The sequence below is a fragment of the Phoxinus phoxinus genome (genome assembly GCF_949152265.1).
Source record: "Phoxinus phoxinus genome assembly, chromosome: 19".
Lineage (NCBI taxonomy): Eukaryota > Metazoa > Chordata > Actinopteri > Cypriniformes > Leuciscidae > Phoxinus > Phoxinus phoxinus.
Genome location: NC_136894.1, coordinates 4,621,143 through 4,637,522, shown reverse-complemented (window position 1 = coordinate 4,637,522; position 16,380 = coordinate 4,621,143). Strand labels below are relative to the sequence as shown.

Genomic DNA, 16,380 nt, shown 5'->3' with positions numbered 1-16,380 from the left:
CCGCTAACCTGGACGTCGAGGTCACTTCCGTGATTTGGGAAAAGCCCGTAAAAGTCCTAGCAGAAAGCGATGCATAAGGATGTAGTGTAACGACCCCAGTTCCAGGAATGCAACAAAAACATTTTGTTGATAGTCAGTTTGCAACAATTATTAGTTAACACTAAGTTGTCAACACTTTGGGGGAAAAAAGAACCAAAATATACCAAAAAACTTTATCAGCGACACCGGGTGATTGAGCGAGACTTTTACAGGCTTTTCCCAAATCACGGAAGTGACCTCGACGTCTGGGTTAGCGGTAGCATAAGCCATCAGGCAAGTGTTATTTAAATAAACTTCTGATGTACTTCCAAACTTTCCAATTCCTTGTTTTATGAGTACATTTGTACCACTGTATTAGTTTGGCACCATTCTGGGCATTATTGGGGTAATTTACGAGATACAACCTTGGATCCATTAGCGCCTGCACTAAACCATTCGGCTGATATCTCTAAATCAGCTCTAACTTATATCTCTTATATACTTATATATCTCTAAAAAAGCTTCTGGGGGGGGGGGGGGGGGGGGGGTGTTTGGCTTGAGGTCATGGTGCAAAGGACCCTAGGTTGAAATTACTCCGAACCTTCCCTTTAAGGTTCTATTGTGTGTAAGGGGTTAAATAGCCAAGCTCCACAATACATCACAGATCTTCTTCTCCACAGGAAATGTTCTAGGCCCTTAAGGTCTTCAAACAGGTTGATGTTGACTGTGCCAAGGTCTGGTTTGAAGTTAAAAGGTGATCGTGCCTTTTCTGTCGCTGCTCCGTGCCTGTGGAATGATTTGCCGGGACACATTAGGCTGTCTTCCGATGTTGATAGTTTTAAAACCTCACTAAAAACATCATTTTTTTTCTCTGGCATTTGGATCAATGTAGTCTTATTAAATTACTTTTCTTGTCAGTTTATATATATTTATAGTCTAATTGTGTTAGATTGTACAGCACTTTGGTCAGCAGTGGCTGATTTAAACATGCTTTAGAAGTAAAAGTGCCTTGCCATGTGCAATAACAAAAGCAGGAAGTTGAAAGTTAATCATTTTAAAACATTAAAAATGTGGAAAAATTTACATAGGTTATGAGAGATTATACTATAATAACGGTGGTTTAAGACAAAAGGCTTGTTTATGATTTTGTTTATGCAGGTTTATGATTTGCAGTTTTGTATTAGGTGATTAAATCAATAGTTTCTGTGTGTTTTCGGGGACACCCAAAACACTGAGCTTGCAAAGGAGGGAAATGTAGAATGTCTGTACTCATATTAATTGTTTCCTTGAGTGGGGAGAATGGATTTGTTACAGAGAAAGTGCTCCCATATTGACTCTTCCAATTACAGTGAAGATTCATAGTAATGTATTCCTGAACACAAGCTTCAAGCTTGTGCACCAAAAGCAGAATGATGCAGAAGTTGTGTAAAGATACTTGAGATATTATGAAATGCACAGGGTTTTTTTTAATAATCAGGCAATAGTACACATTTAGCAAGTGGTTATTTAAAAAAAAAAAAAAAAACTTGTTTTTAGTTTTTCCTGAAAAGTTACCCTGCTGTATTAAAAAACTGCTGCCTTTTCACTCTTTCCACTATTTCATCTCTACAGCTGAGGACTTTTCACCTCATACAGTAATTTGTATATCATTTATGTTCAATAAAAATATATTTTTAATCGTCATACACTTTGGAGCCATGACACATTTTCCCGAGAGGCGGAGATAAGTACTGTCTAAATAACATATCAAATAAATATGATGCTTATTAAAAAACATAATGACCATTATACAGTCAATCATCAGTTTTCGGTTTCTTGATTGTTTTGATCATTTCTTATGGATGCTTGGTTTAGATACATGTTTACAGGGAAATAATGATTCCCTTTGGTTTGTCTGCCATCTCTTTCTCACCAGCATGTTGCTCAGTCCATCTCACAGTCGTGAGCTGAGAACGTTAAAAGGTTCTGCCTTAGTTCAAGGAGCTGGAAAATTGATGTCAAACTTTCAATGTGCAGCGAGATTCAAAATGATGATAAAGGAAAGAATAAGCAGAAAATTTGAGGGGGAAAACCAATCCTGCTGTGATGTTCCTGAAGCTATAATGCTGATTTTCACGACCCTTTTCATCCACACTAAAGCAAGATACCGCAGGTGAATATGGTAAAAAAAAAAATATATATATATATATATATATATATTTAACAAATAGATATCACCATACTAGTTGATTGATTACATTAATAATTGCAAATATTATTTGTATTACATGTTTTCTGAAATGTTATGTTTAAATATGCAAATTAAGCATTTTTTCATAAAATATGCAATCATTTGCACAAGTCTGAAAAAACACTTTATCAAAAGCTAAAAAGCCCCAAATCTCAAAATAGATAAAAAACTGTCTCACCTCTAAGATTGGGTTAATTTTATGTCCTTTCAATGATGGTGTTTTTACAAGCTCATAGATGTTGTAGTTTGATATAGACACTGCGCTTTTTGTCTTGTGTTGACCGGTCTTCAAAGCATGGCTTTATTTTATAGATTTAATTTATGCAAAAACAATGCAACACCGTGACTCTTACATGAACCGAACACTCTCTCTCCTTCTGATCCACCTCCTTTCCCATCTGTGCATAAATCCACACTCAGGAAAAGATTTGATAAGCATGAAGCAGCATATTTATGACACATTAAAACTTTCAAAGGATGATATCTTTATGGCTCAGAAGGACTAAACGTGCCCTATTCAGAAGCTCGAGATTTAAGAGTTTGTGTCTGAGAGAGAGATGTACCGATCCACATATTTGGAATTATCTCCATGTCTTTGTGAACACAAAATTTAAAATGGCTTTTACCTTTTGAATATTCCTCTTCAAGAAAATTATCCTTTTTTACATTTCTAACTTTCTTTAGTGTGTAATGTTGCTGTTTGAGCAAAAGCCACTCCAAAGTGAGTTATTCCTTTGTATCAGTGTCACTGTTTCTGAACTCCCTGAAACGCCTCCATTGTAGTCTTGAGTTTTCTTCCGGGAACGAACACGTCAAAATATTCCTCATTTAAATAATTCCCATACACAAAAAGGGGCATGAGTTGCATTATGGTAAGGGGTGTGACATATCAGAAACACGCCAGAAGTGGTTGACCAATCACAACACACACTGATCCAGCCAACCAATCAGAGCAAATTGTGCTTTTCAAAAGGAGTTTTACAGAGTCATCCTAGCCAAGATCAGCCAAACAATAACGAATGTTATTTCTCGTGCCATTTATACGCCAAAAATTGTTTTTGCATGCATATGATACACACTTTATGGCGTGTAATACGCATGCACTCCCCACCCCTAATCCTACCCAAGGGTTTTCACTGCGTAGCATATGCATGCAAAAAAAAATCAAAAAAATGTTGCCGTATAAATGATATGAGAAATAACATTTGTGGTATAGATACGCACTTTCATGAGATTGTGTTGGACATACTGGGTGGAGAGGTGAAATACATGAAAAGTAGTGGGTTTTGTTGAAAAATCAAGCATGAAAACCTAGTCTAGACTTTGAAAAAGGGTATAATAGGTCCCCTTTAATCATAACAACAATTTATAAATTGTTATCCTCTTCATTTGGTCACATTCAGAAGAGATGCTTTTCAAAGTTCAGGCTGACCTCAGTTAAAGGTTATACTCAGCAGGAAACACAAAGACAAGACATCCTTCTTTCCCCTCACAGCGGCTATCAGAGCAGAACACCAGCCTGCTCATGCCTGAAAGAAAAGGCAGAGGAACTGAGGCCATACATGTCTCTCACAGGAGGATGAATCCAGTGAGTTATCATGAGATCACATCACACCTGTTTTTATAAGCAATATGGTCCCCACTAAACAATAATTCCATTAGGATTGATTGAGTATATATTGAGATATATCTCTCTGCAGCACAAAAACATAGTTGATGTATATCACTGAGTGAGGTGGCAGCACATTACAAATCACTGTGTTATGGACCTCTCAGAGGAAGATAATGTGATGATCGTTGATGTCTATTATTTCATCTGATTCTAATCCATTTGGACGTGCTGTCATATACTCCACCCATGATATCATTCCTTTCTGGAGCCTTAAAACAGAGAAATCAGAGTGTAGTCTCCAAAACAAACCATTTGTGACAATTAGGCCGATTGCTCGTCATCACGTCTAATGCACGCTCAGGCAAACTTGGCATGTACGTTGCAATTTGTCACGATGCCACCTTCACTCCCTGAGGCACTGAGCAAATGAGATACAGGCTGTGTTGTGTTTGAAGAACCCCTAACAACGGTTATTTCTCTTTACTCCATGAACTGCTCATCATGTATGGAAAATTATAGATAAAGATAGAGTCATTATCTTTCATGTTATTAATGGTGTGAAGTAATAGCATCGTCATATTTCAGTTCCTCTTCCCCTTCTGAGCATTGAAAATCTGAAATTTGTTTTTAACCGAAAAAATATTTTTTAAAGAATTTGGTAACCCTTTACAATTGGATTTTATTTGTTAAAATGAATTGTGTCAGGACAACTTTCTAAATATTTGGCATTGTAATGTACATGACTATTAAATATATTTGGTCTTGGCTAAATAGATCTGCTACGCTGTTGCTGCTGTTATTGCTGCTGCTGTTATTGCTGCTGCTGCTGTTATTGCTGCTGCTGTTATTGCTGCTGCTGCTGCTGTTATTGCTGCCGCTGGTGCTGTTATTGCTGCTGCTGCTGTTATTGCTGCTGCTGTTATTGCTGCTGCTGCTGCTGCTGTTATTGCTGATGCTGCTGTTATTGCTGCTGCTGTTATTGCTGCTGCTGCTGTTATTGCTGCTGCTGCTGCTGTTATTGCTGCTGCTGTTATTGCTGCTGCTGTTATTGCTGCCGCTGGTGCTGTTATTGCTGCTGCTGCTGTTATTGCTGCTGCTGTTATTGCTGCTGCTGTTATTGCTGCTGCTGCTGTTATTGCTGCTGCTGCTGCTGCTGTTATTGCTGATGCTGCTGTTATTGCTGCTGCTGTTATTGCTGCTGCTGCTGTTATTGCTGCTGCTGCTGCTGTTATTGCTGCTGCTGTTATTGCTGCTGCTGTTATTGCTGCCGCTGGTGCTGTTATTGCTGCTGCTGCTGTTATTGCTGCTGCTGTTATTGCTGCTGCTGTTATTGCTGCTGCTGCTGTTATTGCTGCTGCTGCTGCTGTTATTGCTGCTGCTGCTGTTATTGCTGCTGCTGCTGCTGCTGTTATTGCTGATGCTGCTGCTGTTATTGCTGCTGCTGCTGCTGTTATTGCTGCTGCTGCTGCTGTTATTGCTGCTGCTGCTGCTGTTATTGCTGCTGCTGCTGTTATTGCTGCTGCTGTTATTGCTGCTGCTGCTGTTATTGCTGCTGCTGTTATTGCTGCTGCTGTTATTGCTGCTGCTGCTGTTATTGCTGCTGCTGCTGTTATTGCTGCTGCTGCTGTTATTGCTGCTGCTGTTATTGCTGCTGCTGTTATTGCTGCTGCTGTTATTGCTGCTGCTGTTATTGCTGCTGCTGCTGTTATTGCTGCTGCTGCTGCTGCTGCTGCTGCTGTTATTGCTGCTGCTGCTGTTATTGCTGCTGCTGCTGTTATTGCTGCTTCTGCTGCTGTTATTGCTGCTGCTGCTGTTATTGCTGCTGCTGCTGCTGCTGCTGCTGCTGCTGTTATTGCTGATGCTGCTGCTGTTATTGCTGCTGCTGCTGTTATTGCTGCTGCTGCTGCTGCTGTTATTGCTGCTGCTGCTGCTGCTGCTGTTATTGCTGCTGCTGCTGTTATTGCTGCTGCTGCTGCTGCTGTTATTGCTGCTGCTGCTGTTATTGCTGCTGCTGTTACTGCTGCCGCTGTTACTACTGCAGCTGTTATTTCTTCTGCTGTTATTGCTGCTGCTGTTATTGCTGCTGCTGTTATTGCTGCTGCTGCTGTTATTGCTGCTGTTGTTATTGCTGCTGCTGCTGTTATTGCTGCTGCTGCTGTTATTGCTGCTGCTGCTGTTATTGCTGATGCTGCTGCTGCTGTTATTGCTGATGCTGCTGTTATTGCTGCTGCTGCTGCTGTTATTGCTGCTGCTGCTGCTGCTGTTATTGCTGCTGCTGCTGTTATTGCTGCTGCTGATATTGCTGCTGCTGTTATTGCTGCTGCTGTTATTGCTGCTGCTGTTATTGCTAGTGCTGTTATTGCTGCTGCTGCTGTTATTGCTGCTGCTGTTACTGCTGCCGCTGCTGCTGTTATTGCTGCTGCTGCTGTTACTACTGCAGCTGTTATTTCTTCTGCTGTTATTGCTGCTGCTGCTGTTATTGCTGCTGCTGCTGTTATTGCTGCTGCTGCTGCTGTTATTGCTGCTGCTGCTGCTGTTATTGCTGCCGCTGCTGCTGTTATTGCTGCTGCTGCTGCTGTTATTGCTGCTGCTGCTGCTGCTGTTATTGCTGCTGCTGCTGCTGTTATTGCTGCTGCTGTTACTGCTGCCGCTGCTGCTGTTATTGCTGCTGCTGCTGTTACTACTGCAGCTGTTATTTCTTCTGCTGTTATTGCTGCTGCTGCTGTTATTGCTGCTGCTGCTGTTACTACTGCAGCTGTTATTTCTTCTGCTGTTATTGCTGCTGCTGCTGTTATTGCTGCTGCTGCTGCTGCTGTTATTGCTGCTGCTATTATTGCTGCTGCTGTTATTGCTGCTGCTGTTATTGCTGCTGCTGCTGCTGTTATTGCTGCTGCTGCTGCTGTTACTACTGCAGCTGTTATTTCTTCTGCTGTTATTGCTGCTGCTGCTGCTGTTATTGCTGCTGCTGCTGTTACTACTGCAGCTGTTATTTCTTCTGCTGTTATTGCTGATGCTGCTGTTATTGCTGCTGCTGTTATTGCTGCTGCTGCTATTGCTGCTGCTGCTGTTATTGCTGCTGCTGTTATTGCTGCTGCTGCTGTTATTGATGCTGCTGCTGTTACTACTGCAGCTGTTATTTCTTCTGCTGTTATTGCTGATGCTGCTGTTATTGCTGCTGCTGCTGTTACTACTGCAGCTGTTATTTCTTCTGCTGTTATTGCTGATGCTGCTGTTATTGCTGCTGCTGTTATTGCTGCTGCTATTGCTGCTGCTGCTGTTATTGCTGCTGCTGTTATTGCTGCTGCTGCTGTTATTGATGCTGCTGCTGTTACTACTGCAGCTGTTATTTCTTCTGCTGTTATTGCTGATGCTGCTGTTATTGCTGCTGCTGTTATTGCTGCCACTGCTGCTGTTATTGCTGCCACTGCTGCTGTTATTGCTGCCACTGCTGCTGTTATTGCTGCCGCTGTTATTATTGCTGACTCTGTTGTTGTTGTTGTTGTTGTTGCTGCTGCTGCTGCTACTGCTGCTGCTACTGCTGTTATTGCTTCTGCTGTTGAGTATTGGTCCTGCTGTTATTGCTGCTGCTGATTATTTTTTTGTTGCTGCTATTGAGTATTGCTGCTGCTGTTATTGCTGCTGGTGCTGCTACTTCTGCTGCTGTTGAGTATTGCTGCTGTTATTGCTACTGCTGCTGTTATTGCTGCTGCTGTTGATTATTTATTCTGTTGATGTTATTGCTGCTGCTGATGATTTTTTTGTTGCTGCTGTTGAGTATTGCTGCTGTTATTGCTTTTGTTGCTGCTGTAATTGCCTCTGCTGTTATTGCAGTTTGATGTAAAGTGAAGATAAATTGTTAAAATTAAAATGTTAATATTAAGATGAATTAAAATGTTGATTATCTTTTAATAAAATAAATAATTTTAGTGTCCTAAATATCTAAGTATTTTACAGTGTATTTTTTTGTTTATGTTATTTCTCTCCAAAGTGAATATACATTGCATAATTTGACACATTATTACTCTATCTTTATTTTTAGCAGTACAAGAAAGCCTTAATATTTCAGGATATACATATCTAAGGGAATACGTTCTTACTAAGACAAAAAGAAATATGGGGTTGCTTAATAAAAATGATATGTTTGGGCCTCACCTAAAGAGAATTTGAAGTTTCAACAAACCAGTAACTTATGAGGTGTTCTGCATTATTAAACATTTGTAAATGGGTTTTGCAGTCTCTGTGGAAAAACTGTCACTTTTAATTTAAATGTGTCACTGCCGAGAAATGAAAGTTCCAGACTTGTGATTTACATAAAGCACACCTTTGCTGATTGACTGATTTGTGTATTTATTTCATGGCAGTATCCTGCCACCTCTCAGCAAACTATAATATATGACTTTATTAAGCCCTAAATTCAGTTGTGCTGCTGTGCAACCTGCTAAACCTGCTGAGAGCTAACAAATCTCTTTTTAGTATAAAACTATTAACCTTTACAGACTTCACCACAGGACATGCAGACTCTGCGAAAGACGTAAGATTGTAATCTAACTCCCATATACTGACAGGAATTCACAATGAGCCTGTATTTCTGGAATAATAATTTCTGTATTTATTGTTATTGGAGCAGCTTATCAAAATGTATTCAAAATATATAGTAGTGCATTTATCAGTGTAGTTTTAAGTAGTATCTCTAACCTCAAGGGAGGATGTTGCATATTGAGACTTCTCTCCATCAGGTAGGCCTACATATTTAGATCATTTATAACTACACTGTATTATTCAGGTTGGGAAAAACAACACTTTCTAAATGCAATGGAAAAGAACAAAGAAATACCACCATTTTCATGGCAACTAAAAATATTGAGCTGCAGAAATGCTTTTAAAAATGTAATCTGTTTGTCTTCAACAATGTAAAAAAAATGTTCCAGTAGCAGAGCATGTCTGCATGAATACAGAACTCCACCTTGTGGCTGTTTTAGACAACATTCATCTGAAGCCATTGACTGAGACTGACTAGTTTGTGGAACATTAAGTTACCAAATTTGTGCATGATAAATTCAGCTTTGCTTTATTGGTTTTAAAATTACATTTTCTGTGTGACAGATGCTTCAGGCCACATTACGTCGACCATTTATCTGGATTAACAAGTTAATTACGTGATGGATAAACTAGGGGGCGCTATACTTTCAAACAAAACTAACTTCACGTGGTAACCATTAAAGGGATAGATCACCCAAAAAAGTTCACCCAACTTTACTCACACTCATGTTGTTCATGGTTATACATTACAATAATTAGGCTACATCATTATTTAAAATAAAATAATATAAAAAAAGATAAAAAGAAACATGAATATGATTTTTTTTTTTTTTTTTTTTTTTTTTTTTTTGTACATGAACTGAAACATTGCACAGCAGTTAAACTACTAATGAAGGTCGAAATGGCTGGTGTTCCCTTCTGTGCGATTTTTTATTTTATTTTTTCGCCAGAGCACCACCTCCTGAGCCTCCCATTTCAATTTCCCGCGTAGGCCTAGCCTAGATATCAACCGCGCGACTGGGTTGTATGTTGCCAGGTTGAAGTCACAAATGGGTTGAAATGTGTATTATTATGTGTCGATTGTGTGAGTATATGATGCGTTCTATACAAGATCTGGCAACTGGACAACCTTGGAATAATATGTTGATGTTATTTTTTTATTTACGAGGTTTGGACCATACAAATGAGGCTATGGGAGTTTCCCCAGGAGAAATAACAAAATGGGAGTGGTGCGGGAGATCGGTGTGGAACACGGGAGATTCCCGAGAAAAACGGGAGTGTTGTTCCAAACCTGTTCTTTTTTCTGTTGAACACAAAATAAAAAAAATTGTGAACATGTTGGTAACCAGTCAGTTTTTCCCCCTATAATAAATGGAGGTCACTGGCTACAGTCAACTGTTGATTACCAACATTCTTCAAAATATCTTCTTCTGTGTTCAACAGAAGAAAGAAACCCATACATGGTTTGAACAACATATAGGCTAGGTGATGACAACATTTTTATTTTGGGGTGAACTATCTTTTTAAGGATTAAGCACAAATTATATAGGCTACTTAAACAACAATAATGTGGGGATTTTTGGAAATTAAAATGGATATACAGGTGATTATGATGAATATGTGAGTGATTATGTGTTAGGCTATTTATGGTAATATTCTTCATGTGACAGATCAAACAACAACATGGATTGAGAGTTGTCTTTAATACTTCAAAAATTATTCGAGAAATTATTGCTGCAGATGAAAGACTTTATTCGGGATTGATATAAAGTGCCGTTACAAAGGCATGAGGCACAACATGATTTTAATTCAATTTAGTATAAAATGTAGGTTAACATTATATATAAATTAATATAAAACACCCAGGTCAAGCACTTGTAATTTAAAAAATGTGGCATTTTGCACAAAAAAACAACCTGCTATTTAGGTGTCACTATAGCTTTCTGAAATGACTGTCATGTTACTACGCCTAGACTTAGATGATAACTTGATAAAACTTCAGCATATTAAATAATGTTGCTAAGTAATCATTGTCAGTTAAACATCATGCTTTATCACTTAAACAGTGTTAGACTTATTAATGTATTTAATAAAACAAATAATAATTAAAAAAAACTGTTGAATTCTTATTTTATTGAAAATAAAAATATACATAGGCATAAAAAATACATGAGAATATTTAACAAACCTTCATTTTAAAAACAATCAATATCATATGTACACAGAGTGAGCTGTGCATAATACTGTAAAATCAGTGCAATCATCTTTGTCAGTAAAACAGTGAGAATGACTTTTAAAAGAAACAATTATTTGGAACTTTTATAAGAAACAATTATTTGGCCGACATCTCCCTTGGTGGCTGAGCCTTCACTCGTCTTAAGTACTGTTTAGAAACTCTTATCGACTTCTTTGAGGAACTCCAACGTTTGCTCCCTGAGAACAACAAAACACATGGTTAACATTGAAAATAATGTCCTCTGGTCTTGATAATGACTTTCTCAAACCCAAAGCGATCAAACATACCGTTTTTACCACAAACATCCATGCAGCTTCGTTTGGAGATGAAGTTATTGTTGCTTCCTCCGCATCCCGTGTATATGAACTCCTCGCATGTTTTCGTAGCAGAGTTGTAGTAATACCTTGGTATGGAAGCGAAGCACTTTCCTTTATGCAAAATATCATGGCAAATCACAGGGATCGCTGAAAAAATTAAACACAACAGAAATTTTTAACTTTAGATATTTGCATTTTCCAGGGACCTCAAAAAGTGTTCTAGGTGGAGCCGGAGTACATTAATAAATAAACCAGGCAAGAGACTGGAAACCATTTAGACATAAAGCCATTAAACAAGCTTGTTGTGTCTTAATGTGTTCCAACGAAGGGTCCCAACAAGTACACCGGTCCCTTAATGTTCTGTTCTATGTTCCACTCATCAGTTTTATTTAATGCCATTGACATTTCCTCACCAAATCATTATCAAGGTCCAATGCTTTATTGCTGCTTTTATTTTAAAGATGGCAAAGCACTGTCCCACCATCTTGCCGTTAAATACATTTTTTTGTTCTGCATTTTAATTATTTAATTTGATCTGCGTATGCTTCAATGAGACTTTTTTTTTTTTGAAATGCTACAGCTACAGTGTTTCTACTTACTTTTAGGAGGTTTGCAATATTCCAGACATCCCTGAAGGTTTTCAAACATGTTTTCATTGCCTTGGCAACCACCATAAGTGAAGGGTTCACACTGCATGGAGGTCATATTGAAGAAATACCGCTTGAAGAGGCCCCGACAGGGCCCCTCTTTCTTTTGAAAACGACAGATCTGGGGGATTTCTGTGGTGTGCAAAACAAAATAGGTTTAAGTGAGCATTTCGCATCATTTGAACAAATTACTGAGTGAGTTTATGATCATTTTAAACCATAACTGCCCTCAGAACTCTCATTAAAAAAATCCCATTTAAGATCCCTTACGAAAAATAGGTACTTAAAGCTGCAGTCTGTAACTTTTTTTGTGTTCAAAATTTACTACATTCATATAATAAGCGAGTACATCATGAATACATTTTCCAAACCATGTTTTTGTCTTATCCTGAATCACTACGGTACGCCTATCTTAAGTGTTTATATTCAGACTATTTTAGACTGCTTCGGCCCAGTACCGGCGTGACTCGTCATAGACATAAACAGAGAGAAGTAGCTCCGGCTACAATGTTCTTCTACAAAACGCATGCGCCAAAAGTTACAGACTGCAGCTTTAAGTTCAAGTATATTTTGAAGTATACTTCATGTATAAGTATACTAATATCAATGTACTATATGTATACTTGTAAGTTTACTGTTTTTATTACTACTTGGGACTAAATTGGCCCACTTTTCAGCATATAAAAGTATATCTATAAGTATACTTTAAGTGTAACAATAGTAAACTTTGAGTACACAACTAGTTTACAGCTAAGTTTTTCGTTCACTGCATACTACAAGTGAACTTATAGGTATACTGGTAGTTTACTAGTCAAATACTTGTGGCGCACTTTTTTAGTTTATAAAAGTACACTTTGAAATGTACTCTCAACTAGTTTAGTAGTTTTATACTGCAAGTATACTTGTAAGTGTTCTTGAAGTGAACACAACATCATATAGTTTACAATTTATATATTATTTTTGCACTTTAAGTATACTAGCCTACTATGTTCCAATTTAGGTATTAATTTTTTATACTTGACAAATACCTTTAACTGTACTTTTACTTTTACTTTGCAACTTTTACTTTGCAACTTTTTTTTTTAAAGACTACGTCTGGATCGGATTCAGAGCAATGATCAAAACATAGATGGAGTAGATCGTGTCCATCAACACCCCTACAAAGCTTCACAGTCGTTAACACTTCCTGTTTATCTTCTATCACTTGTTTCTGCTTCTTCTTCATCTGTTTCTTTTGATCTGGAGATTCTGAAGTCTGAATGAGGCTAGAATAAAACTTTTTTTTAAAAGCAGAGGCTTTGTTCTTTCTTTTGATATACTGCATGTTCAGATTTAAAAAAAAAAAATATATATTCTGGGGGCCATTAAACTTTTGTGAAAATGATCAAAAACACTCGCGGTTGCTGACAACTTTTTGTTTTTTTAACGTTGGCGGTGAAAGAGTTAATAGGCCACTATACTCAATCAAAAGAGTAAACAACTACAAACCAAGTATACTTAGAACACTAAATTATACTTTTAGGTATCTCGATCAAAAGATTGAGTACAAGTATAGGTTAAACAGGCTACTAGACTTTTCTGTAAGTAGCCTATAAGTCAAAATATAGCCTACTTGAGTGCAATTTTAAGTATAATTCTGAGAAGTACATAAAGTATATTCTTGAAAAGAACATAAAAAGTAGACAAAGTATACCTTCTTATTTTTAGTTTAAAATAAGTATAGCCTACTAATAGCACACTTGAATAAACTTATTTTTCGTAAAGGATGTCATGTGTATTGTTTACAGAGCATCTGCGTATATATAATAAACGTACTTGGAATCCTGAAGCAAGTTTTCTGACATTCCATAAAGGACTTGAAGTTGTTTGCGTTTCCTCCACAACCGCTGTAGCTGAACTCTTCACACTGTTGGGTGATTGTATTGTAGTAATAGCGCTGGATGTCGTCATTACACGTTCCTTCTTCGATTTGCAACAGACAAACTTCTGTGAGGGAATAAATAACGCGGTAAAAAATTAATAAACCTCAAGCTCAAATTCACTTGCAACTTTTAAGTATCAAGTTTCAACAACAGAATGCCTCTGTTTCGCCACTTTACTAAAGAGCACAATGTTATCTTTACCTTTGGGTTGTTGTCCGACGGCGCTTTGCAGCAGAACAACAATAAGCAAAAGACCTCCAAGCAAATCACACACCATTGTGAGAGATTATGGATTCTAAGATCGCGTGTCTGTAGACTGATATGGGCTACTTACTGCTATGTTACACGCCTGATATTGCCTATCTTGACTTCTCCCAATCGTTGCCTTATAAATGGAGAATTTGTCAGGGGGGAATTGGAAGGGCGGGCTATACTTAGTCATTCATGACAATTCCACAGTAGCCTATCCACAATAGAGCGAAATGCGTCTATTCCCGAATAAATAATGACTTGTTTCATGACTTCAGGATTATACCAAAGCCAAATTTACTAATACTAGCCTAACTACTAGCTACAACTATTCTACTATAGTAATAATAAAATGTAAATAATATAGTAAAAATATAATAAAAATAGAATGTATAATCATTATACTTACTATAGAATAATAATAAATAAAAATAATATTGGAATAATAACATTTATATTATTATTAACAATATAATAATGAAAAAACTCCTTTTTAATCATGTGTGACCAGGAAAAACACAGGAAATGTTTTAAGAAAATGCATTTGTCATATCTTTGATGATAATGAATTATCTAATGTGACAGGTTAGGGGTAAACATGGATTAGCACGCTTATCACAGTAGCCTGTAATACTTTCTATGTCCCCTTGACCTATATTGCAATCCGAAGGTCATTATAATCCATTTTATATCAATTTCACTATGTTTGGGATGTAATTCATTTGTTGAGTAAATATTTACTTTGCTGTGTGTATGGTAATCCACAAGAACAGCTGACCACAAATTTGGAGAGGAAGACTATGGAAAGATAAAATATAGCACGCTTGTTTTAATGAGATTAAGAGATTACAATGTTTATGCAGATTACTTTATAAACCGGATTGAGAGAGAGGTGCGGAATCTCTGTCCATTTTCAGGGGTGGAGGAGACCTCATCGTAAGCGGCAGTAAGTCTGGTCTTTTTGTATAATTGCAAATCTCAATCATAAATACCCTACCACTTGTGATGTAATTGTCTGATTTGATTTCTCACAGACAATGCCGGTCATAAATGTAGAAGAACTGACAGACCTGGATAAGGCTAAAATGGAAGTAACCCAGCTCAAAACTGAGGTGAAGCTAGAAAGGGCGAAGGTAAGCGTTCACATCTACTCATGGCCAGATTAAACTAAATGGACTACATCAAAGTTGGATGGCCTAGCTTTCTAAAGTGTGTATAGGCATTGTTGGTAAGCTCTTTTTTGTTTGATTGTCACTTCAATCACTTTTTTCTGTTAGACCTCCAAATGCTGTGAAGAGATTACGGAGTACATTCAGAGCGGAGCAGAGGAGGATCCTTTGGTCAAAGGCATTCCAGAGGAGAAGAACCCATTCAAGGAGAAAGGTGGATGTGTCATTTGCTAATGTGGACAAAGAAAGCCCCGACTTTTGCAGTTTAGTGTTCAATGCAGCCCATGGACACCTGCTAAAATTTAATCATAGCTGGAATCCACTCTTCTGCTCCCCGAACAAGGACAATCACAAACATGGATAGATGTTCGAATAACTCTAAATGGCTCTTTTTCCCTTTGTAAATGAGTCCTCAGGATCTGGACCCTCATATGTTGTGTATTCATCTTTTAAGTGATGTAATAAATCTGACCATTGTGCACAGATCACCAGAGACTTGCTTGATGGACTAATACATGTATTTCTTTCTTAGGCAGCCAGCCAGAGGGTAACATCTGTGTAACAAAACTGGGTGAAAGTGAATGTTTGAGCTTGTAATTAACATGATAGATCAAGGCTTAATCGGTGGAATAATTTAGCTATTCAATAAAACCAAAGTTACATGGCAAATGGCCACTAAAGTTTCTGAATTAAATTTTTGTCACTTGAGCATTCCCAAGAGCCATTATGAGTTTGGTTTAAAGTGTACAGTATTATAAAGCAAACGGTATTTTACAGAAAACTTTACATCAAGTCTTTGCCATAATAATGCAGAAGAAAGGCCACACTTGTTAATTACAAAATGTTGTAATTTCGATATAGTCAACTTTATACATTCTAGTACTAACTCTAACTTTGTACTAGCAGTCATTAGAGTATTAGTAGACTGTCTTCTTAATATTTGCTAACACTTTATTTTGAGGCTCCCCAACAACAGACATTCTGACTGAGTAACTTTCTAACTACAGTGCACGTCAACTTAGGCAATTTAACCCTAACCCTAACCTAACAGTCTATTAATACTCTAATGAGATTTAGTTGACATATAGGCAAAGTTACTTCGAGTGAATTTAGGTTGATTGTGACACTTTTGCCATTTAAATAACTGGGGAAAAAGTGTCCAAATCAACCTGAATTCACCCCTATAGTTAGTAGAATGTCTAATGTGATGTGGACTATCAAAATAAAGTGTTAACCAAAATGTACTATGTTAAACATTGAGGTAACTGACAAAATACCATAATAACAAACGGTATTATATAATGGTAGCCCAGCCTATACTATTTAGTAAATATGGATCTTCTGCAAACATTGTTTCAGAATTATTCTTACATTTGGTTAATACCCATTTATCACATGTTTACTATATAACTATAACTATTACTATAGCCTAGTTAACTAT

General features: G+C 37.5%; 1 protein-coding gene across 1 annotated transcript; it reads right to left on the bottom strand.

Moving 5' to 3' along the window:
• Positions 1-10,084: 10,084 nt before the first annotated feature.
• Positions 10,085-14,011, bottom strand: tfpi2 (tissue factor pathway inhibitor 2). Its single transcript, XM_079591631.1, has 5 exons — positions 13,723-14,011; positions 13,415-13,585; positions 11,552-11,731; positions 10,923-11,099; positions 10,085-10,832 (listed from the first exon to the last, which is right to left on the bottom strand). Exons 1-5 carry the CDS (start codon positions 13,796-13,798, stop codon positions 10,732-10,734), a joined length of 705 nt encoding a protein of 234 aa, XP_079447757.1. The 5' UTR covers positions 13,799-14,011; the 3' UTR covers positions 10,085-10,731.
• Positions 14,012-16,380: the final 2,369 nt, after the last annotated feature.